Raw genomic sequence first — 23,194 nt, 5'->3', positions numbered from 1 at the left:
AGTAGAGCTTAATGAGGGTTTTTGAGTGAGGATCTACAAATATCAGTATCTTATCTTGTGGACCAGTGGGTTTACCCCGAGACTTCTCCAACCTCTTGCTTAATGGCTCTAAGCCTGGCTATCAATATTCTGGGAGCTTAATGCAGAGAGGGCAGTGTCTTTCTGTTCAGTATGCAGACTTTCACTTAATCCCCATTTTTAGTATTGGTGCCCCTCCTCTATCCTCACCAGAGGGACTCTGTACCACGGTCCAGAGACTCCCATTTTAATCTTTCTACCTATCTCCCTTCTTCAGTTCGAATGGAGGTGAGGAATCTGTCTGCCTTTGTATGCTGGAAGAGCAGAGCTGGGGCTGCAGACACTTTTTATATTGTCTTCTATATGATGGTCCTCTGGTGTTCTGCACTCTGCACTTCAGCCTCCAAAGAACGTGATGCCCCCAATTTCCAAGCCTTTCTGGGCTCTTCAGCAAAAACGGTTCACCTCTCGGTGAATTTCCACCTACAAGCTCTTAGCTTTAGCTTTTTCTGCTTTATAAAGGCATACCTCATTTCTTGCACTTTGCTTTACTGTGCTTCCCAGATAGTATAACATGGAGACTTGGTAGTGAAATAAACTTAGGGTCAAATTCTAGCTCTGCTACTTGCTGGGTGCCTGACCCTGGGTGTGTTATTTAAGATCTCTTTGAGTCTCATTTTTTTCCATCTGTAAGCCAGGGGTGATTTTATCCAATTTATAGAATTCTTATGAAGATTAAATGAGATACAGACTTTATAACTATGTAGCACAAGGCCTGTCACATAATATAATGCTCCTTAATGGTTGTGGCTGTCATCATCATCATTTATTAACAGTAGCACAATCACTATCAATTAGAAGGGAAGTAGAGGGCATATTATGGACAAGTATCCTTAGAGCTATGAGAAATTATAATTGATAATATAGTTATAATTGACATTAAAGGTGGAGACAGAAAAGTAACAAAAAACATGTAACAAAAAAGAGGCAACGATATTGGGGTATTTAAATGAAGCCAGATCACTTTTATGGTTCAGTAGACCTATAATTATTGCTATATAATAACTGATGTTCACATTGATGATTTGAATTATCAAAAGGTTTAAATATGTTTGTTATAGTGTCTTTAAGAAGACAAACAAATGTAATTAGGAAGATTCCTATCTAGAATGTTTAATGGTGAAGAATATTTATATGTATGTATTAAATCTTGAAGCCTATGTGGAAAACTCAGTCATATAGAATAATTCATATGCTTGAAGGTTTCATATAACTGAGATTTTTCTCTTAGGAGTCGTAAAATCTTTAGTGTACATGTCTGATCTTGTTAAGAAAATTTAAATGTTAAATTCAGTATCTTGGATGTTGTCACCTATGTTACATATGTATTTACTTGAATACTAACTACCACTTGTAAAAATGTAGATTTTTTTTTTTTCCCTGAAAATGTATTGTTCCTTTTCCCTTCAGAACTGGTCTTTTGAGAATGAATATTAAATGGAAAGAAATTGTTTCCTTAAACTATTATAAAATTTAAAGTATAATCCTGTACAAATTAAGAATATTATTTAAACTGTTTTGTATTTTGGAAAATTTATTTTCAAAACATTTAAGTTGTAAATTATTTTGCTTGTTTTTTACATGTATTTCTATTTAATTGAACATTACTTGCTACAATAAATTATTTTACTTCTTGTAGATCAGTGATACAATGAACAGTGCAAAATCTGAACATACAGCTATGAAAGGAACTTCACTGAAAAACAAACCAGAACTCAAAGCATCAACTGATTCTAATGCCACTTTACATTCATCTTTGGCAACTAACGCTTCTAATCATAACAGTTGTGTGGTGGATATGCTAAGGAAAAATGAAGGTATAAAGATGGCATTCTAAATAAAGCTTAAGCTTTTTATAATAATGGTAGAAAATTTTAGAGTCTTTGAAAAAGTAAATGTTATATGGTTTGGATCCATTTTCAAAATATAATATATACCTGCCATATTAACCCTAATTAGAATGATGTCAAGATACCAAGCAAGAACTTACCTGAATAGTAAAGATTAGTTATTAACTATAGAATTTAAATGAGGCGAGCTCTTGTGTACCATTTGAGATTGGCCAGTGTGTTCAGTATCACTGTTCCATTACCCTGTTGTCCTAGCACTTATAACTATCTGCAGTAATTTATTTTGGGCCAGGATTTTGTCTATCTTGTTCACATAAAGTTCTCCAGCACCCAGATTCATGCCTGGTAAATAGTAATCACTTAATAAATAAATAAATATTTGTTTACCAAGTAACTGGATTATCCCCAGAAAGGTAGTTCATTTATGAAACTGTTGATTAGCCTGTTGAATTCATGGTACAGCTTGTAATTTGGTGATCCTTATATTTTAAAGTATTTAATTTGAATATTCTGATACCATTTGAGATATATTAAGTGTTGCCTCTGATTTCATTGTCTAAAATTACTTTATAAATCTCATTCTGATATATCCCTGACATAGGAATATGTGGTTTTATTTTTAATTTGAAAAAATTACGACCTTAAAGTATTCAAGGAAAATAATTTCCTATAGTTTTTCTAATTTTATTATTTGTGGAAGAGGAGAGCACTTTTGTTTTGTTGATTTTCTGATATAAGGGAATCATTTGGTCAAAATTATAAAAGCTTGGTCTTGGACGTCAGTTTAAATTTCTTTTTTATAGTGATTTTCTATGTCTATCATATAAAGAAGTTTATACTCTTGAAAACAAATATGAGATTTGGAATCTTAATGTACTCTGAATCCTACTTGTAAGGCAGTTTGGATAAAATTAATATTAGTCAAATGGAGAAACAAGAGTGGTTGTACAATGACAGTGTCTGGCACATAGTAGATATTCAAATATGTGAATGAATGGTTACCCAATTTCAGGTTAACAAGAGGAGACTGGGCTTTTTCTCTGTAGGTTGGAGTAGCTGATACGTTTCTTTCTTTTTTCCTTTTTTTGTATGTTTCAAAAGTGAGTGATATTATTAGTTGTGTTTCTTTTAGTTAACTTATTTAATTAATTTATTTTTGGCTGCGTTGGGTCTTCGTTGCTACACGTGGGCATTCTCTAGTTGCGGCGAGCAGGGGCTACTCTTCATTGCAGTGCGCGGGCTTCTCATTGTGGTGGCTTCTCTTGTTGCAGGGCATGGGCTCTAGGTGCGCAGGCTCAGTAGTCGTGGCTCGCGGGCTCTAGAGCACAGGCTCAGTAGTTGTGGCGCATGGGCTTAGTTGCTCCACGGCATGTGGAATCTTCCCAGACCAGGGCTCGAACCCGTGTCCCCTGCATTGGCAGGCGGTTTCTAAACCACTACACCACCAGGGAAGCCCCGCGATTAGTTTTTGTTTTTTATTTTGGAAAGGACTTTCTAGCCTCACCATCAGGAAGAGTTATAATAGGAAATGGTTGGGAGACTCGTTAGGAGGTTCTTTTAGGACTCCAAGAGGTGCATAGAGACTAAAGCAGTGGGTGGGATGGAGAGGAGAGAATACATCAGTTCAGAGACCTTTAGAAAGTAGCACCTATTAGATTTGGAAACTGGTTAGATATGAGAAATAAAAATGAGTTGAACATGGCTCCCAGTTTTCTGGGTTGGACATTCAGTTGTTGATGATACTCTTCATCAAGATAGGAAATAGAGGAGCAAGAACAGATTTGGGCATAAGATAAGTTCAACCTTGAACTTACTGTTTTTGAGGCACTTGAGGAACATATTAGTAAAGATTTCTAATAGGCAGTTGGATACTTAGGTCTGGAGTCTACGAGGCAGTTCTTGGCTAGAAGTATAAATTTAGAAATTAAGAGTATCTAACATGTAAGCTCCACAAGAGCAGGGACCTTGTCTGACTTGTTTACTGCTGGATTCTCAGGACCTGGCACTGCACCTGGGACATGTATTTGAGAGATGTATAATTCGTGAATGGTAGCTAAAACAACAGGAAAATATGCAAGGGGAGAAAAGAAAAGGCTTAGAAACACCTGCATTTAAAGAGTCATTTGAAGAAGAGAAGCCAGCTAAAGAGATTGAAAAGGCATTCCAAGAAGGTTAGGAAAAAAGATTGGTATCATATTTTTTACCTGTATAGTGGGCATCACTGTTTATGACTATGCATTTATGATGTATGCATGAGTGAATACAAGTCATAGACAGAAACAGTTTCATAAAAGAGTATGTGGTAAAAAAAAAAAAAAAAGAGTATGTGGTGAGGATTGTTTACGTTGCAGAGAAGTCAAGTAAATGAAAATAGATAACTATCCCTTAGAAATAAGTATGCCTTGACATTTGTCAGAGCCATTTCATTAAAGTTGTGTGCTGGATCAAATTTGGGGAGGTCAAGGAAGTAGAGACTGCTCTAAAGGAAATTAGCGAGGGGAGATGGTAACTGGAGAATACTTGTTTATAATGTTTATAGACTGAGGGCCAAAACTACTGAAGAAGAATTTGAAAACACCAAAAAGGAATGATTGATAAAAGAGGGTCCCAAAGTATGCAGAAGGAATGGGACCAAGAGCACAAGAGAATAGATTAAACTTCCTTAGGAGAGAAGTCATCATCTGAAATGGAAGAGAGGACAGAGGGGCTGGGCACAATCATAAATACATTTCTAGTTTAGGACAAGAGAAGGCAGAAAATTGGTGGCATTCATGCCTGATCACCTCTTTTTCTTTTCCTAAAATGGGAGGAAAGGCCATTTGATCTATGACTGAGTAGAGTTCAAGAACAGTGATTCAGTGTTTAGAATGGAAGAAGGAGCTGAGAAGTTGGAAATCTGTTATGGATATAATGTACTTTATTTTTCTAGATATTTTATGCCTAATGGTTAAGTCATATGACTGACTTTCGTGGTGCTCACGTTTATGATTTTAAAATTGAAAATGCCAAGAATTGGGTGACAAGAACTACAAGATACAGCAGTTATTTGCAGATGTTATATTAATAATTAATCCTTTCCCTTTAATTTTAGGTCCTCACACTTCAGTAAATATAGGTGTTCTAAGTAGTTGCCTGGACTTAAGAACAGTAATCCCTGAAACTTCTGTATCCAGTACTGTTTCCAACGCACAAACTATGGTAACCCAGCAGACCATTAAAACTGAATCATCCAGTACAAATGGGGCAGTTGTTAAAGATGAAACTTCACTAACAACATTCAGTACCAAATCTGAAGGTTTGAAATGTGTTTCACATACTGTATTTTGAACCATTTTTGTATATAAATTCATCAAACGTATTTGTTTTAGATGGGAATTGCATTTCATCTTGGATTGAATCAAATATAAAAGGATAAGCCATTTCTGTTAAAATCATTATATAATATATTCTCTGCTACCTTACATAAAATAGTTAAATTAGCACACACTGTAATACAATCAGAATGTATCTTTCCTACCATGAACTTATTCTGCAAAATTTTTTTTCCTTAGAAAAGATTAGTTCTAGGCTGTGGAGTAACAATTCTCCCAGCTTGATTGATTTCTGATTTTGTAAGTTCTCATTTTATTCTTTTGCAATAGGAATTGTGTTTCATGTTTGGTGAACATTCTCTGAAGTTCCAACTAGTCATCAAATCCTTGAAAAATGAACTTTGTGAATTAGTTCAAGTTAGAGGGTCCATATTTCCAATTATTGTGATTTTTTGTATATTTATAATTATATTTTAATGTATCTGTTTGATAAGTGATTATGTAAGTCTTATCTGATGAATTGTTTAATTTTTAGTTGATGAAACATGTGCATTACCTGCAACTAAGATCAGCCGTGTAGAGGCACATGCTGCAGTGATGCCATTTTCTGTAAGTATATTACCTGGAGATGATACATGTTTACAGATGGTTAAATATGCTTTAAATGCTGAGCACCTTCAACATAAATTCAGGAAAAGACTCGGGTATCCTCTAGTAATTGTTTGGCATAGATTGAAAAATGAAGGGTTAAAGAGAAAACTGTTCACAGTATAATGTTAAGTGGAAAACTGTGGACAAAATATATATACTGCATTCCCAATTTTATTAAAAACACACACAGTGTGTACATTCACACTCTCACGTGAGTCCTCACACGTCTGCACTACGATGTTAGATGACTTTCTTCAGGTTGTGGGGCCAGAGATAATTTTCACTTTCTTCTTTACGCTTTCAGGATTTTTCTGTAATAAAATGTTACTTTAATAATCAGAAATGTGTGTGTATACATACATATGTGTATATATTGAAATTATATTAATGGTTTAAAGAGTAAAAGGACATGTCATAAAACATAAAACTTGAATGGCTTTATTGCTAGCTACTTAATAGGAGAACAACAGAATATTGCAATACTGAGTCAGGCATACCTGTAGGGTATCCCAACAATCGCTGACATTGGGTTTTTTGGTGGAAGGCCAGAATTAGTCTGCCTGGTACCAAATTTAAATGCTAGGAATGTGCCTCCCAAATAGTATACTAAGATTGTTTCACTTAGATGAATACATGTGTTTGTGTATATCTTTAAATTTTTTTTTAAATTCTCAGTCATTTTAACTTTATTGTTATGAGCAAGAGTTTTTATTTGACCTAAAATTTACCTTTTAGAATCTTCAAGATTAGTCTATAGTTGTAGTTTTCTTTCAGTCATGATCTTATGGCTTTTGATTCTGTATTTACCTTCATCAGCTTTCACCTTTCCAGAATGTTAAGTCCCAGTGTTCTTAGACTCTTCTCAGAGAAGAATTATTAAAATGAATTTTTATCTCTTAAATCTGTTTTACAATGCATCAGCCAGAGTGGTATCTGTTATTTCAGTTGGAGCCAGTTGTTTTATAAAAGTTGTTGAAGAGAGTTTTTACAACTTTAAAATGAAAATAGTTTAAAGCTATTACTTTTCTAAAAACCTTAAAGACTCTTCTAGTTAGCTCGCTTTGTCATGTGTGATAGCCTAAGTAACAAGTAATGTGAATTATAAGCATGTACCTCTGCTGTTATATATTCAAGACAGAAATAAATAACTGAAGTGCACATTTGTTTTGAGCTTCTGGAAACAGTGTCTCATTTATAAAGAAGATGGCTTAAAAAGGTTAGTTCCAGGGTTAAGTATAATTCACTTATCACTAAAAGTAGCTTAAGGTAGAGGAAGTTTATTAGTCTTAAAGCAAGGTAAAAATGTAAAACTGTTTAATCTGTTCCTCTTTAGTATATAATAAATTATATTCAAATTGCATTTTAGTTTTGAACATTTTTTCTCCTTTTAGGTTTGGAGAATCACAGGTATTTCAAGTGCAAAGATCACTGAATTTCTGCTAGTTGTTTTTGAATCTAGAAATAAGCCAGCTTGGAATGAATTTTTCCTTATTTGCTCCTTTTGGAGCAAGTTGTAGTGTCACATTAAAGGGATTATTACATTTTCTGAGAGAGTCTCTGAAATGACAATGTTCTATAAAACAGCTGGCATTTTAACGTATCACTGATTGGAAAGCATGCTAACTCCAGCTAGGTTGATAGCACAGAGCTACTGACTTGGAGAATGCCTGTCACTCCCTATGTTTGAATTGGCAACCCTGTTTCACTGTCAGTTGACCTAATCTGTTAAGAGTTTATTTACTTATGAGCTATTAATTGTGGTGTTTACCCATATACCTACTTGTAGATCACTGCATGGATTATTAAATCTTGAAATTTCTTGTATGTTCAGTAAGAGTCTTCATAAATGTTTCTTTCTCTGAAATTAGAAAGAGACTCCTTCAAATCCAGTGGCCACAATGAAAGCAGGAGAACGACAGTGGTGTGATGTAGGAATTTTTAAAAATAATACAGCTTTGGTGAGCCAGTTTTATTTGCTGCCAAAAGGGAAGCAAAGCATCTCAAAGGTAGCTATTGACATACTTTCTACACTGTTAGTTATAAGCCTCAAGAATGAGATTTTAAAAAGTAATCCTGATTCAGGACATTCGAATGAGTGAAATTGGGATCTGTTTACAATCTATAATTGCGGGTTCTATATATAGTTATCTTGTATTCTTTTTTAAGACTCTTTTTATAGAATATATCACAAGCAGGTTATTTAAAAAAATCTCATACAATCACTGGGCTGAATTTTGAGTCATAAATGATATGGTCTGGCCAGTACAGATAAAGATTTTTTGAAATATCTCTAATTTTGTTACCTGGTGTGTTTAAAGAATGTTTAAAGAACATTTTTTTACTTAGAACTTTGTTATTCCTAATTTCACAGTTTAAAAAGTTTAAAAACCCCTACGCTATTGAATACAATCTAATTTTCCCTTAATTCTAAAGTCCCTTAAAGAGGAACTCATATATATAGATGAGACATTAACCCTCTAAGAATTATGAAATAGATAACAGCTCCAAAGCATATTGAACTAATTTTTTTCTGGAATGGGGAATTTCAGAGAGGGAATTGCCAAAGAAATACATATTGAGTTTGAATCTCCCAAAGATCTTACTGATGGGGAATGTATTATTTATCATTATACTTTAGTTTCTCTAATATTACTTCTGGTGTCTCACTTTTACATATTGAATTCTTCCAATTCTTGACAAAAATAGATACCCTAGTTAATAATTTGTTGGTATTATGCCTAACAAAATTTCTGGCTGTAGTTTGATTTCATATACATGGAAATATCCTTATCTAAGGGCCTAGTAGCTGTTTTTCCCAAAAGAAAGAAAAGAACATAAAATTTAGAGCCAGTAAACTTGAATTTGAATCATTAGTTCCAGTACTTGACAGTGTGACGTTGGACAAGTCACTTGTTTAACCTTGCTGAGACTCAGTTTCCTCATCTGTGAAATGGAGATGACTTAACTTCCTTAAAAAAATGGGATGGTACATTGGCACTACCTGTCTCACAGTGGTGTAGTGAGAGTTAGGGAGAATATGTAAAAATTGTTTGAAAGTTGTAGATGTTATGATCTTCTTATGCAGAGTATGCAGTCCAATTATTTAATTTAACATTTTTTTAGCATCTGCTGAATATTAATTATTAAAATGCTCTGTACTACGTGCTAGTCATTCCTTTTCTATCAAGTTTGCTTGCCTGTGTCCAAAGGGTATTGTTCCTGGCTAGACTGTTTGACAGTAAATTTTCTGAGGTTTCTACTCCACGTTAAGTTTACATGGAGATAGTTGTTACCTTGTTTATAGTGGTCAGTTTTTTTCTATCTCCATACTCTTCATGTGCAGAATACCCTTATATTTCTTTTTATAGCCAGTGATTCTCAACTGGAAAGGCACTTTTCCTCTGGATGAGAATCACCAATTTATGGGCTTAGTTACTTTTGTTTTGGGGAGGGGGGGTTCATTCCATGTATGAAAGAGGAAAATAAATAATGTGAACTACAACCCTAAAACATAATTCATTCTTTAAAAGTTTTGTTATTTAATGAAAAAATAATTAATTGCATCTTTTCTTTGACTTTTGCATATATTATATTTTAGATAGGAAATGCAGATGTACCTGACTACAGTTTACTTAAGAAACAAGATCTTGTTCCAGGCACAGGATACAGATTCAGGGTTGCTGCCATCAATGGTTGTGGAATAGGCCCTTTCAGCAAAATCAGTGAATTTAAAACTTGTATTCCCGGTTTTCCTGGAGCTCCTTCTGCAGTCAGAATTTCAAAGGTGAGACATCAGGTCAAGACTTAATGATTTAGATTACTGAGACTTTGTACCTGAAGTAAAACTATCAGTTTAGAGATTCTTGTTAGTGTCTGATGAAATGAGAGGTGTCTAAAAGGGGTAGATTAAAGATTTCTAGAATATTTTTCTCTAATCATTCATGATATTTTTAAGGACCAAAATTTCAAGCAGAACTATAGCATCCAAATTTTAGAAGGTCAGGGAAACCTGTGTATGCTTCTTAATATTAGCTTTGTTCTTGTTATTATGGAACCAAAAAGTTTTGTGCTGGAGAATTTTAATAGAACACATTTAATTGGATTATATTTTATCCTAAGGTCCTATCCCTATTTAGAGAAGATAAGGTCTGCTTTCAGATAAGAAAAATCCCTTTCTTAGGGTAGTACAGGCAGACTTTTAAGCCTAGTTATGTTTTTTAAAAGGGCATGAATTAAACACTGTGGATCCAATTAAGTTTGGTTTTTAAAAATCAACAATAAAAGTTCTAACATCTAATGCAGTTACTTTAGTGAAAAACATCTTGTGTTCTAAAGATAGACTCAACATAATAAGTGATATTAGAGAAAGCTTCAGAACTTTTACCTGTTTTTGTTTTTGTTTTTCCCCCACTCTTCAAGAATGTTGAGGGTATCCATCTTTCCTGGGAACCTCCAACTTCACCTTCTGGAAATATTTTGGAATATTCAGCCTACTTGGCTATCCGCACAGCACAAATACAAGATAATCCAAGTCAGCTTGTGTTTATGAGGATTTATTGTGGTCTAAAGACATCATGTATAGTAACTGCTGGGCAACTTGCAAATGCACACATTGATTATACATCCAGGCCTGCCATTGTGTTCAGGATATCGGCAAAGAATGAAAAGGGATATGGACCAGCTACACAAGTTCGATGGCTTCAAGGTAACAATAAAAAAGCACCTTTAAATTGATTTTTTTTAAACTGAAGGTATTGTGATGATTATTTATTAGTAACTGGTTTTGGAGATTTGTCATTTAAGAGTATTCTCTGACTGTATTTCTAGCAGTTATGAATTTGAGTTTGTAAGTTGTTCTTAAAATGTATTTGCTCAATTCTAGATCCAAATAAAAGTAGAAAAGAAGCAAAGCCTCTCTGAAAACTAGTATATGAATTCTTCCTTAAAGTTATAGCTCTTTTATAAAGGAAAATAGTAAAATTAAGATAAAAGCTAGAAGGCTTTATTACTCCAATATCTTTTATAAAGGCCATGTAACTCAGTCATCCTAGAGTTACTGAGATGATTCTAGTAACTGGCTGTTGTACACTGTGCTGTCTTATATAGTAAATGTTCTCTACATTGTGAAGGCCCTGTCTTTGAGTATTCCCTCTAACTTTATTCTATATGAGCAGTGGTCCTCTAACAACTATCTTCTACTGGATAATATTTGTAATACTGATTTTAGTAGCCATTTGATTCATTTCTTTATCTACAGTTAGCACAGAGCTTAAGAAATTAAAAAAAGAAAGGCAAGTTCAGAAATCTGCTTTTGAATTTTCATCATTTTCCAAGAATCATGGCAACATACAAAAAGGATAATGGGTTTTCTTGATTCATACCAGGTTGATATATTGGAATATATTTTTGGCCAAAGCACTTAACTTATCTGGCCCTCAATTTCCTGATTAATAGATGAGGGAGTTAAAAGAGTTTACCTTTAAGGTCCCTTTCAGCAGTAAAATTCTGTATGTTCATCAGAAGTAAAGTATATCCCTAAACATTTTAACATCTGTCTCAATGGATCTAATTTTGCTTTTGCTGAAATTAAAATGTTCATAGTTTAAAATTCAAAGTTAAAGTATGTCCTTCTTATTGAAGAAAGAAAGAAGCACCTTAACTGGACATGAGTTTTGAAATAGTGTTTTAAACATTTGTAAGATTTTTGTAAATGCTCTAAATGTTTTATTTTTGCATTGTTTTTACCTTGAAATTGTATAAACTTTTTTACAACTGAAATATAAGCATTAGACAGCTTACTCAGGTTCCATTACAACCTTAAAGATGCACATAGGCATTATGGATACTCTGCTACAGGTAACTTGTTTTAAACCTTTTAGACGTTTCATGGTTCCACTGCCTATTCGAATCTGGAATGAATATACAGAGCAATAATTGCAGAAAAGATATTTCAGACTAAGAGCTGCAGTAACTGCAGGGGCACAGGTCTGTCATTTTATACCATGTAACCTTATGCCAGTTTAGGTTGACTGAGTAGCTATGTCCTCAAACTTCATGTATAATACTCCAAGCAAAGATGGATTTAATTGTGCAGAATTGATATATATGTATGTTCCAGTTACTAATTTAAAAGTGTATAGAATATTTTAATATATAATTTTTGTAAAGAACTGGGATTTTTATACTACAGTATTTGTAATTAATGTGTCTCACTAATTTTCTCTTGAAGAAAATATGCAAACTGTTAGACACGTAATGAGTGATTTCCAAACTCTAAAGGTAAAATAAATGCACTACTGTGGTGTTGTTAGAATACCTTTTTTGTGGCTATATGAATCCTTAATCTTTAAATGTGTACTTTACAAACAGTGTTTACAAGGAGCTTCTCTGGTTTGTTATCCCAGCACCTCCCTTGGTGAGAGCTTCATTCTGCATTTGTTTAACTCATATGCTTTGCTTTTGGCATATGCTTGCTTTTTGCACTAGTAGAATTTTAACTTACCTCATTATTATGTTTGTAATCATTTGTGTAGCTTCCATAATATGTCTGATATAGGCTAAAGAAGTACTTAACCAAAGTTAAAATAAATGGTAAGCAATTTTGCACATATTAAATGCTAGGGTTTGTTGTGTATATGTGTGCGTTTAGTTATAAAAAGAATAACGATGGAAAGTTATAGTAAGTATGTGTTTCAAGCCCAATCATTTTAATGATCTGTTTGCTTTATTAGGAAAAGGTCTGGCCTTTAACCCTTTATTCTCTGCATTAATTAACAATTTGCATCTTGAAGCACTTCTCTTAATGACAAGGAATAAGTTGACTTTAAGCAAAGAATAGAATATTTGTTTGAGTGTGTACATTTATACCTACTTAGTATTTTGTTTAGTTTACTTTGTTTAAATATCTCTTCTTTTCTAGACTAGGAGGTGAATATGAACCTGTGGTTCTAAAATATGTCTTATTTTCTAGAGAGAAAGGCAGTCTTTCTGTACCAAGGGATTTGTTAAAATAACGTGTTTTTACTTTGAGAATCAGCCCAGTTTCTTACCATTTTTTCACATTTGTACATTAAGTAGTAATCACATTTATCTCTGATAAATGATTGGTGACTGAAAGACGCCATTAGGAAATATCTGTGGCTTTCACATTAATAGTTAATAAGAGGTCATTGAGCTATGTGTTTATGAATAGAATGGATTGGGATAAGTAACAAGAGAAGTGCATTTAGCTTCTTATGATTTGCACATTTTCTAAGTGAAGATCCCTTTGTGTAGCAGTGGGTTATAACATGCAGGTACCTTTCATAAGAGGATTTACCCTGAGTTAAATTACTTTCTTTACTCCTCCCAGCTGGATAAGCAATTCAGATGTACAAGTCTTTGTGCCGTAGTCCTCTTCCTGGACTCTGCAGATTTGGTTCACATAGGTAGTAAAAAGATTTTGCTGTTGCATGCTCTTAGAATTATGTTTTCTAAAATATCGTATTGGCTTCATTTTAGTTTAGTAAACTGTTTGGCAACTTAACTAGAAATAGGGTATTATAAACTCACTTTTATCTGCATTAAAAAAAAACAGAAATAATCCAATTGCATGTATGAGGGCCCCCTGCCCTATAACCCAACTGCATACATATAATCATCTGTAAGAAGGTGAAACTGTTGATCCATTATTTCAAAGACTTGTAGACTAGCAAAGATTTGTTCCAGTTAGATATATGGTCTACTATAACTGGAGATATTTTTATTTTTAAAAATTGCAGCACTTGTAGCATAAGAATAACTTGTAACATTGGATATGAAGAGATTATTAGTATTTAAAATTACTGTAGTCATCTGATCATAAATGAAATAGGTTACAAAATAGACTTGGTCCTTGACCATTTAAGGTATAACTGACAGTTATGTTTTCCAAGACTAATTTTAGGCAGTTTTATATATTGTGTACCAATGACATGTAAAATAAAGCACCTTTTCTACTATAAGCAATTACAGGTGTTATTTATTTTGAACTACATGGAAGAAAAATTAGTGGTGGCAGAGTAAATCTGTAGAAATGCTGATGTTGTATCATTCACTTAAAATGATACAGGCAGGCTCATAAAGAATGAACTGTGTCTAAAAACTTGTTTATTTAGTGGATTGTGTTTGGGAGTCATTTTCTGATAGAAATGTAAAGCCTATCTAACCTTCATTGTAACTAAACTAGTATGCTTGAAAGTAAAAAGGCAGATGGCTCCAAGAAACAGACTAAAGTTGTTGTCACCTTTTTTTGGTCTTCTGTACTCTTAATTTTTTTTTTTCTTTATGCTTTTTAATTCATAGCAGCCAGTCTTCTGTCCTGCTACTCCATCAAAATGGCTCTAGCAGAGGTCAGGGATAACGTCTCATTTCCCAAATCCATTGAATTCTTTCATTGTACTTAATCTTGTCATTTGAAACTTTAACCACTCCCTTGACACCTGCACGTTTTTTTAGTTTCTGTCAGACTGTGCTGTCTTTTTATGCACCTCCTTCCGTCTGCAGTCCCCTTTTCCACTCCCACCTGTCTCCATTCATATTTTCAAGATTTAGATAAAGGTCTCCAACCTGCTGAAGCCTTTCCTGACATACTTCATTTCTAGGTAGATTTGACCCCTTTTTCTTATGCCCCCACTGTCCTTTGTTCAATCTTCTGTCATAGCAGCCTAAAAGCTCTTGCGCCCTTACTGGTTAGCGTTGTTATTCCTCTCCCTCTGCCAGATGGTCAGAGACTGGGTCTTTATCTCTCTTCCATATCAGCCATTTAGCTGCTACTTAAATATTTTAACAAATGACTAAAGAAAATTGCACCTTTACATCTCTCTCCATACTCTCACTCCCCTTCTCAAATTGGGTCAAAGTGAGAGGGAGGCTTTGAAAGGGAAAGAGATTTTAGCAGATTTAATAAGCCTCTGGAGGAAATACAAGCTCCACCTTTGTCTTACCCTACCCTGCTGTCACTTAGGTTCCTAAGAGAAGTTCTGGGATAAGTAAGAGATATGTCACATATTTATTAGGCTAAAAGGGATTTAATATGGGTGTGTATAGATCTCAAGAGGAATTCTTTGATCTAAAAAGATCTGAGAATTTAGTGAGACTGGTGGGCATTGCTGGATAGTGATTTTTAACATTGGATGATCAGGAAAATGAGCTAAAAATATTTCCAAAGTCAGTCTCTCTGATTTCCATATAGGAAAGCCATGGACAATTGTCTAACTTTAGAAGAAGCTACCTACATATTTAATATGTAAGCACAGGGAGCTGCTGGAGAGCACAGAGCACCAGCATTAGAACCTCACTGGAGTCTGTCAGGTCACTGTTGTCAGCTCTAAGCTTACAGGACAAAGGATTCTTACACAAGATGACATTGGCACACCTTCTTTCCAAGTTTCCCAGTTATAGTTGGGAGTCCTTATACTTTTATATTTCTGTAACTCAGAAAACGACTTTTTAAAAATCGTGCCTGGAAAAACATGAACTACAACATTCTGGGGAGAAATAATTCTATAAACCGAATGATGAAGGAAAAAGCTATACCAGCCTCCTTATTCAAAATAGATCTCTATATCTTCTATTTCTATAACTATATAAGGTAGCATCTAGTGTTTGTTTTTGAGCATAGAGTAACTTTGTCCGCTAGTAAGTCATGGTCCAAGAAATGTCCACCTCTGACCAAGAGGATTATCCATTCCTCCTCTGAAAAGATAGACTGGAAGTTCCCTACGAGCTTGAGAAAAGCTCCCTCCCTATTTCTCTGTTTCTTATTGGAGAAGGAGGACAAAGCTATAGGTATAATAATTACATCCGATTTAACAAAGTTGTGGGTGTGCCACTTAAGGCAGCGTAGCATGTAAGAGAGGGGGCAGGGCTCTGGAGGTCCAGCCAACTGCTTGATCCGAAATCATCCTGCTGGCAGTTGCAGTTTAGCACCTCCTGGTGGCATTGTCCATTCCAGCTTACATATGGGTAAGATTTGGGGTCTTTTGTAACAAGCAGCCTAGGATTTTTAAAATAGCACAACGATGTCTGGAATTTTCTGAATGTTTGGAACCTAGTTGAAGAGATTGGACCTGAAGGATACACTGTGTGCTCTCCATTTCCTGAGAATGTACTGCCAGCCATTTGCTGCCGGGCCTAGTCTGCCTCTCGCACCACCTCCCTAACCCAAGATAATAACTTTAGCCTGCCTTGTTGGGTACGAGGGATGGATCCAATGTTTCAAGATCTTTTTTTTCAAATTTCTAAATTGTATACCAAAATGTATAGCTAATCCCCTGAATCAGGTGAAAATGTACCTTAACTGTGCCTTGTGTAATTTGCAAAATGGCACTGCTGGTGAAGAGCCTGGCAAAGATATGATTGCAAAATTGTTATGACACTTGTGACCAACCTGGGCACGTGTTATTGGCCAATGTGGAGAAGCAGTCAGTAGCCACCATGCACCTTCTGTATTTTTGCATTGCTTAACACGTAAATGCACTATTAGGAGAATGTGCCAAAGGGAACTTGTACTTTTGAAAGTCAACAGAATTCAGTAAAGAGGCAGTGTCTCGGTTTATTTTGTGATTTGTATCACCTATCATTTCATTCTCCGCTTTATACAAATAATTATATACCCAATGAACAACATAACCAACTAACCAGAATCATGCCAGTGGCTGAACCAACTTGGCAGAGCAGTGCTATAATACTGCCATCTCGTTAGATCCTAACTCTCTGGGAACCTAGTTAACTTCTGTGAAGAATAGTCCGTATCCATTCCTTTTTTCATATTACTATGTACTTCTTCCCCACCAGTTACAATAATTGCCTGATATGCAACGCAGAACAGTGGCTGAAATAATCGGATGTTCCCTCTCTTTGTTGATGAAGTTATATCCCGTAACCTTATATCCTTTTTCTTTTACGATGTTTGTTGAGAATAAATAAAATGATCCCACATGTGCTCAATCTTCAGCTTAAGAACTAGAATACCCTCAGATGTGTAGAATAACCCCACGCTGTCTCCCCTCCCCACACACCACATGAGGTAAACATTATTCTGGATTCTTGGGTAAAATTCCCATGTTTTTATTTATGGCCCTGCCATCTATATTATGTATCCCTAATAATATATTATTTAGATTTACCTGTTTTTGAGCTTTTATGTAAATGGTATCACGCTGTATGTATTCTTCTGTGACTTTTTTCCGACACTGTTTTTGAGATTCTTATCCATGTTTATGCATGTAAGTGTATTTCACCTGTTTTTCACTACTGTATAGTATTCCATTATATGACTATCCCACAATTTATCTGTTCCTCTGTTCATGGAGATGTGCATTGTTTGCAGTTTTTGGTTATTCTGAATGATGCTGCTAGTGAGCATGCTGCCAGTTACAATGTAAGCTCCGTGTGGGCAGGGATTTTGTCTTTTCTGTGTGACTTTGTCTGCTTAACACATTCACAATGTCTAGAACAATGCTGGTACATGGCAGATGCTTAATAAATATTTGAGGAATGAGTGAATTCTTGTACATGTCTCCTGGTGCACACGTGCAAGAGTTCTCTAGGGCAGTTGTTTTCAAAGTATGGTCGAGGGACTCTTGAGGTCCCTGAGACCCCTTCAGGGGAGTCCGTGAGGGCAAAAGCATTTTCATAAGAATACTAAGACATTATTTGTCCTCTTCACTCTCATTTTTCACTTTTAAATGTTTTCCAGATATATGATGACATCATCACTCTGACAGCTTATCAAGTGTGTACCTATATATTTTTGTTTTGAAAATGCCTGTTTTAATTTCTAATATGGTAAATTTTGATAACTATAACCCACATGAACAACAGCTCTTTGAGGTCCTCAGTAATTTTTAAGGATGTAAAGAGGTTCTGGACCAAAAATTTGAGAACTGATGCTCTAAGAAGCAGGTTTTACTTAGTCATACTGAACTGTTTTCTACAGCATTTGTACCAGCTAAGCTCCCACTGGCAGTGGTTGAGTGTCATTGCAAACACTTTTATCTTAGCAAACTCTTAATCTTGACTATCTTTTATATTTGCCAATTGGATGGCAATTGTGTAGTATCTTACTGTGGGTTTAATTTGCTTTTCCCTGATTACTAATGAAACTGAGTGTTTTTTCATACATGAATGTGTTTCCTCTTCTGTGAAATACCTATTCATGTCTTTTTTGCCCATTTTTCTATTGGGTGTGTGTCTTTTTTTTCATTGATTCATATGATTTCTTTATATATTCTGGATGCCAGTCCTTTGTCAGTTAAACATGTTGTATGTATTTTCTCCCAGTTTGTGTATTATCTTTTGTGATTGTATTGAATTTATTGATTAGCTTGGAGAAAATTGATATCTTTTCAATAATGAGTCTTCCCATCCAAAAACATTGTGTATTTATCCATTTGGTTTTCTTTTAATATCTGTCAATAAACTTTAACAATTTTTCTCCATAAAGGCCTTCATGTCTTATATTAGTTTTCTTTCTGGGAGTTTTATATATTTTTTAATGCTGTGGTAAATTTCTTAAAATTACACTTTCTATTCTAAGTGGATGTTGCTGATTATAGATATATTGTTGCTATGTGTTGATTTTGGATCCAGCAACCATGCTAAATTTTTATTAGTTCTAATAATGTATCTAGATGTCTTTCTGAGTTTTTTATATAATCGCATCATCTGAAATGGTGGCAGTTTTCTTCCTTTCTGGTCCTTCTACCTTTTAAAAAATTTCTTCTTACATTTCTGTACTTGCTAGGACCTGTAGTACACGTTGAAAAGAACTGATAGTGAACATCCTTGTCTCAGCCCCAATTTAAAAGGAGTGCTTTCGACATTTCAGTTGAGTATTTTTTTTCCCACAAATAGCCTTCATCACGTTGAGATTCTCTTCTATTTCTAGTTTGCTAATAGTTTTATATGAATGAATGTTGAATTTTACTGAATGCTTTTTCTCATCTATTTAAATGGTTAAATTTTTTTTCTTTTAATGTTAACATATTAAATTATGATAGTTGATGTTTTAATATTGAACCAATCTTTAATTCCTAGGATAAACCCAGTTTGATCATGGTGTGTGTGTTTTAATACATTGCTGGACTCAATTTGCGTATATTTTCTTTAGGATTTTTGCCTCTACGTTCGTGAGTGAAATCAGCTTATAGTTCTCCTATTATGTCCTGTCATTGTCAGGTTTTGGTATCAAGGTTATACTAGTCTTATTAAATGAGGTTTTCAACTGTCTGTAGAGTTTAAGATTGGAACTAGTCTTTAAAGCCATGTGGTCATTAAGAGAAGATTTTAAACTATTGATTCATTTCTTTGAAGGTTTTAGCATCATTAGGATTTATTATTCTCAAGTCAGTTTAGTTAAATTTAATAAATTCTTCTAGGGATTTCTCCATTTCATCTTAGTTTAACTTTTTGATATTGTTATCCTTATTAGCTTTATATCGTTTTAGTTTCCACAGCATATGTAGTTATGACTCTTTTTCATTCCTGTTAGTTCATTTGTGCCTTCTCATTTTTTTTCATCATTAATCCTTCCAGAGGTTTGACTTTTTAACCCATTAGTCATTTTCAAAGTGTATATTTCCAAATGCTAGGGGTGGGTTATAGTTGTCTTAATCTTTATTTCTTATGTCATTTTTCCAGAGAATATGAGCTATAAGATTTTCTGAAATTTGAGACTAGCTTTATGATTTATCTTGTGATCAGTTTTTATACATGCCCCATGTTTACTTGATAAGAGTGTATATTCCTCAGTTTTTGAGTGTAGTGTCCATTAGATCAAACTTGTTAGTTGTGCTGTACAGATGTTCTCCTTACTGATTTACCTTATACTTAATTTCTTATTTACCGAAGAGTCTCAAGATCTCATTATGATAAGTAGAGTTCTCAATTTCTCTTTAAGTTGTGTTTGCTATCTTTTTCTTTGGGCTTTATTATTAGATACATACCAATTTAGAATTTATCTCCCTGGTGAAAATTGAATTTTTTATAATTATGCAGTGACTCTCTGTGAATGCTGTTGCTTTCATCTTTTTGTTGTCCTTACTTACTATAGCAATGTTTTGGTTAGTGTTTATCTGAGTATCTTAGATCTTTTTTTGGCCTCACATTTTGATACACACTTAAAAGATATGGCCACAGAAAACATACGGATGGTTTGGTACCTCTATTATGATTACAAGTATAATTTGGATTTATTTCTATGATTTCTGTTTTTATGATTTCTCATCATATCATCTTTTTAAATTTTTGTCCATTCCTCCCTTATCTTTCATTTTTCATTTTCTTATTCTTTTTTCCCTTCCTCTATTTGTTGGGGGTTTTTTCAATTATTATATTTTTTTCTTATGAGTTCTATTTGGTTTATAAATGTACTTCTTTTCCTGTGTAATCTTTTGCTCCTTATTCATATTTTCCATGCTTCTATTCCTTTGTACATCAGTAATTTTTCTTGTGTTGATACCAGTATTCTTTGTAGGTGAGTCTACTGTTGTATAAATTGTGTTGTTTTGCATTTACGGTGCCATTTCCCCTTGTTTTGTGATACCTGAAACTTATTTTCCTTGGGAAAAAAGGAATTACTTGAAGTAGGGACTGAAATTGAGATCCTTAAGATAATTTGTTTGTTCTGCCAAACACCCAGGGGCCAGTAACCTGAGACCACTTTAAATTATGAGCTTGAAGTTTCTCTGATTTCAGATCACAAACCTTCAGGGCTCACCAGTGATTATGAATTCAAGGGTGGTGGTGATTTATCCCCCTCCACCCAGAACCAAAATTGAACCAGGCAAGGTTCCTTGCTGCCCACTTCTCGGTGGTGGCCCAGCTAGACTCCAGCCTAAGTGAGCCTCAGGCTTTATGTCCAGTTCCCCCGCTACTGGTAGCTTCTGGTCTCCAGAGTTTAACAGAACTCTCATGGCAAAAGCAGGCTTTGGTGCTGGTTCACCTCACAGGTGTCCTGTTTCCATTTCATTTTTGGCGTTTTGCAGATGCCTTATACTTTCCTGTCAACTCAGTGACACATTTAAAAAGATATTTATTTAATACAACTTTACATTGTTTCTTACATTTTGTTCAGCATTTGGTTTTTTAAAACAGGAGTTACTGAAGGTATCTAGACTGCCTTACTCTCAGAAATGAAGTCTAAATTAAAATTCGTTTTACTTTGTCCTGATGTGAGTAGGAAACATAATAGTTTGTAGTCTGTACAGAATTGTAGGATGCCTCGTTATTTCCTTTGTACTGTCCTGCAAGACAGCACTTTTATGGTATGAGGACTGCTACTTGAAAGGTTGGAAATGTATAGAATACCATTTTTTTTAAGTTACACTCTTCCTCCACAGTAAGGAATGGCTCTGCCATTTCCTTAAATGGCTATTAGCCCAGATATTACTTGTGTTCTTTGACTAGTGATTGCTTTGGTCTGAAAAAAAGGATTTGAATTTAGTTTCTTGTAAACCTAATGTTGGGCATTATGTATGCGTGAATGGGCCTTCTTGGCATACCTGTCCTAGCTGAAAGGCACTGTCTGTTATGACTTGTCTTTGCCTAGCAACTTGTTTTCGACCTATTACCCAGTGTTTAAGGTTCAGAACTATCTTTCATTCAGATGTACTCTGAAACTGAGCCCTGGAAAAGAGGTGCAAAAGTAAGACACAAAACCGTTACTGTTTGTACTTAGAGGACAATCAAGGAAGACCCAAATCATGCCTTTTTAAAAGAGGCAGAAATTTATGCTGTTGTGTCAGAAGTTTTTAATCTTATGTATTTTTGTGGAAGATGGAGGAATTACCTATCAACTTGTAACTTCCACCCCTAAAAGGCATACATGGCCATTAGGCCTCTACAGACAGAGCCAGCACGTATTTTACTGACTTTATTTGGCACGCTCGGTGGCACTAAACTTGGCAAAGGAGTTCTTACAATACATTGCCTTGCACAGGTATCTATTTAATATGCAGTGCAAAAGGAAATTCTCTCGAGTAAGGTCAGGGAAAGCTGTAACTGTATTTCTAGGCAAGCTTGTATCTCAAAATGTGATGCCCAGAAGCCAGAGATATGAATCCATCCCAATGCCATCTGTGGCCCATGGTTTGAAAGGATTCTGCCTTATGGTTTTAAAATCCTTAAAATCAGGTATGAAAAGCAGCATGGTCTTGAAGGAAATATCCATGGAGCAGTAGCAGCCAGCATATCGGCTAATTACAAACCGCTTTTGGGTGGTGCTGTTTTCCGTGTTTAATGATTAGTACAAAGTTTTTACAAAAGTTTTAAAGGCTTTCCTGATGAAGTTTAAGCTGAGACCTGAAGGATGAGTTGGCCTTATCCAGGCGGAAGTAAGTATATGTGTTTAAAGCCATGGCAGGGGGCTGGGAAGAAACAAAGAACACGGCACAAGGAGCCAAGGGACCTGGATGGCTGGAGCAGAATGAGAAAGAGGAAGCTAAACTTGGTGAAATTAAGCAAAGTAACATTTCCAGCTCTAAAAGAAACCGTAAGCTAAAACTGAATAGTTTTTAGACAGTATAGTACAACTCTTTGAAAACAGAGTTAGTAGGGTGGTTCTATTTTTTACTCATGAGCACACTGTATGACAATGTGAGTTTCATGTCAATATATATATAAATTATCACATAAAGTAATAAATTGCCTAATTCAGGGATACCAAAATTATACATTTAAAATAGACTGGCTTTGGGAATTCCCTGGCAGTCCAGTGGTTGGAACTCAGCGCTCTCACTGCCGGGCTCCCAGGTTCAATCCCTGGTTGGGGAACTAAGATCCCACAAGCCGCGTGGCGTGGCCAAAAAAATAATAAATTAAAAAAAAATTTTTTTTAATAAAATAGACTAGCTTTCAGTATAGATCTCATCCAGTATCACTTATTTGAGTGACTCAGAAGTTTATTTTGGCTTTTATTTTTTTTGACATCTTTATTGGAGTATAATTGCTTTACAATGGTGTGTTAGTTTCTGCTTTATAACAAAGTGAATCAGTTATACATATACATATGTTCCCATATCTCTTCCCTCTTGCGTCTCCCTCCCTCCCACCCTCCCTATCCCACCTCTCTAGGTGGTCACAAAGCACTGAGCTGATCTCCCTGTGCTATGCGGCTGCTTCCCACTAGCTATCTATTTTACGTTTGGTAGTATATATATATCCATGCCACTCTCTCACTTTGTCACAGCTTACCCTTCCCCCTCCCCATATCCTCAAGTCCATTCTCTAGTAGGTCTGCATCTTTATTCCCGTCTTAGCCCTAGGTTCTTCATGACATTTGTT

At 34.9% G+C, this 23,194-nt stretch overlaps 1 protein-coding gene across 1 annotated transcript in view; it reads left to right on the top strand.

The window, feature by feature from the left end:
• HCFC2 (host cell factor C2) overlaps positions 1-10,624 on the top strand; it is a 38,949-nt gene extending 28,325 nt beyond the window's left edge. The window contains exons 10-15 of the mRNA XM_065887584.1: positions 1,718-1,895; positions 5,020-5,223; positions 5,775-5,848; positions 7,759-7,896; positions 9,489-9,674; positions 10,310-10,624. Coding sequence (XP_065743656.1) covers positions 1,718-1,895; positions 5,020-5,223; positions 5,775-5,848; positions 7,759-7,896; positions 9,489-9,674; positions 10,310-10,624 — 1,095 coding nt within the window. The remainder of the gene's footprint in view (positions 1-1,717; positions 1,896-5,019; positions 5,224-5,774; positions 5,849-7,758; positions 7,897-9,488; positions 9,675-10,309) is intronic.
• Positions 10,625-23,194: the final 12,570 nt, after the last annotated feature.

The sequence above is a fragment of the Phocoena phocoena genome, chromosome 11 (assembly GCF_963924675.1).
Source record: "Phocoena phocoena chromosome 11, mPhoPho1.1, whole genome shotgun sequence".
Lineage (NCBI taxonomy): Eukaryota > Metazoa > Chordata > Mammalia > Artiodactyla > Phocoenidae > Phocoena > Phocoena phocoena.
This window is presented reverse-complemented; position numbering and strand designations above follow the sequence as displayed.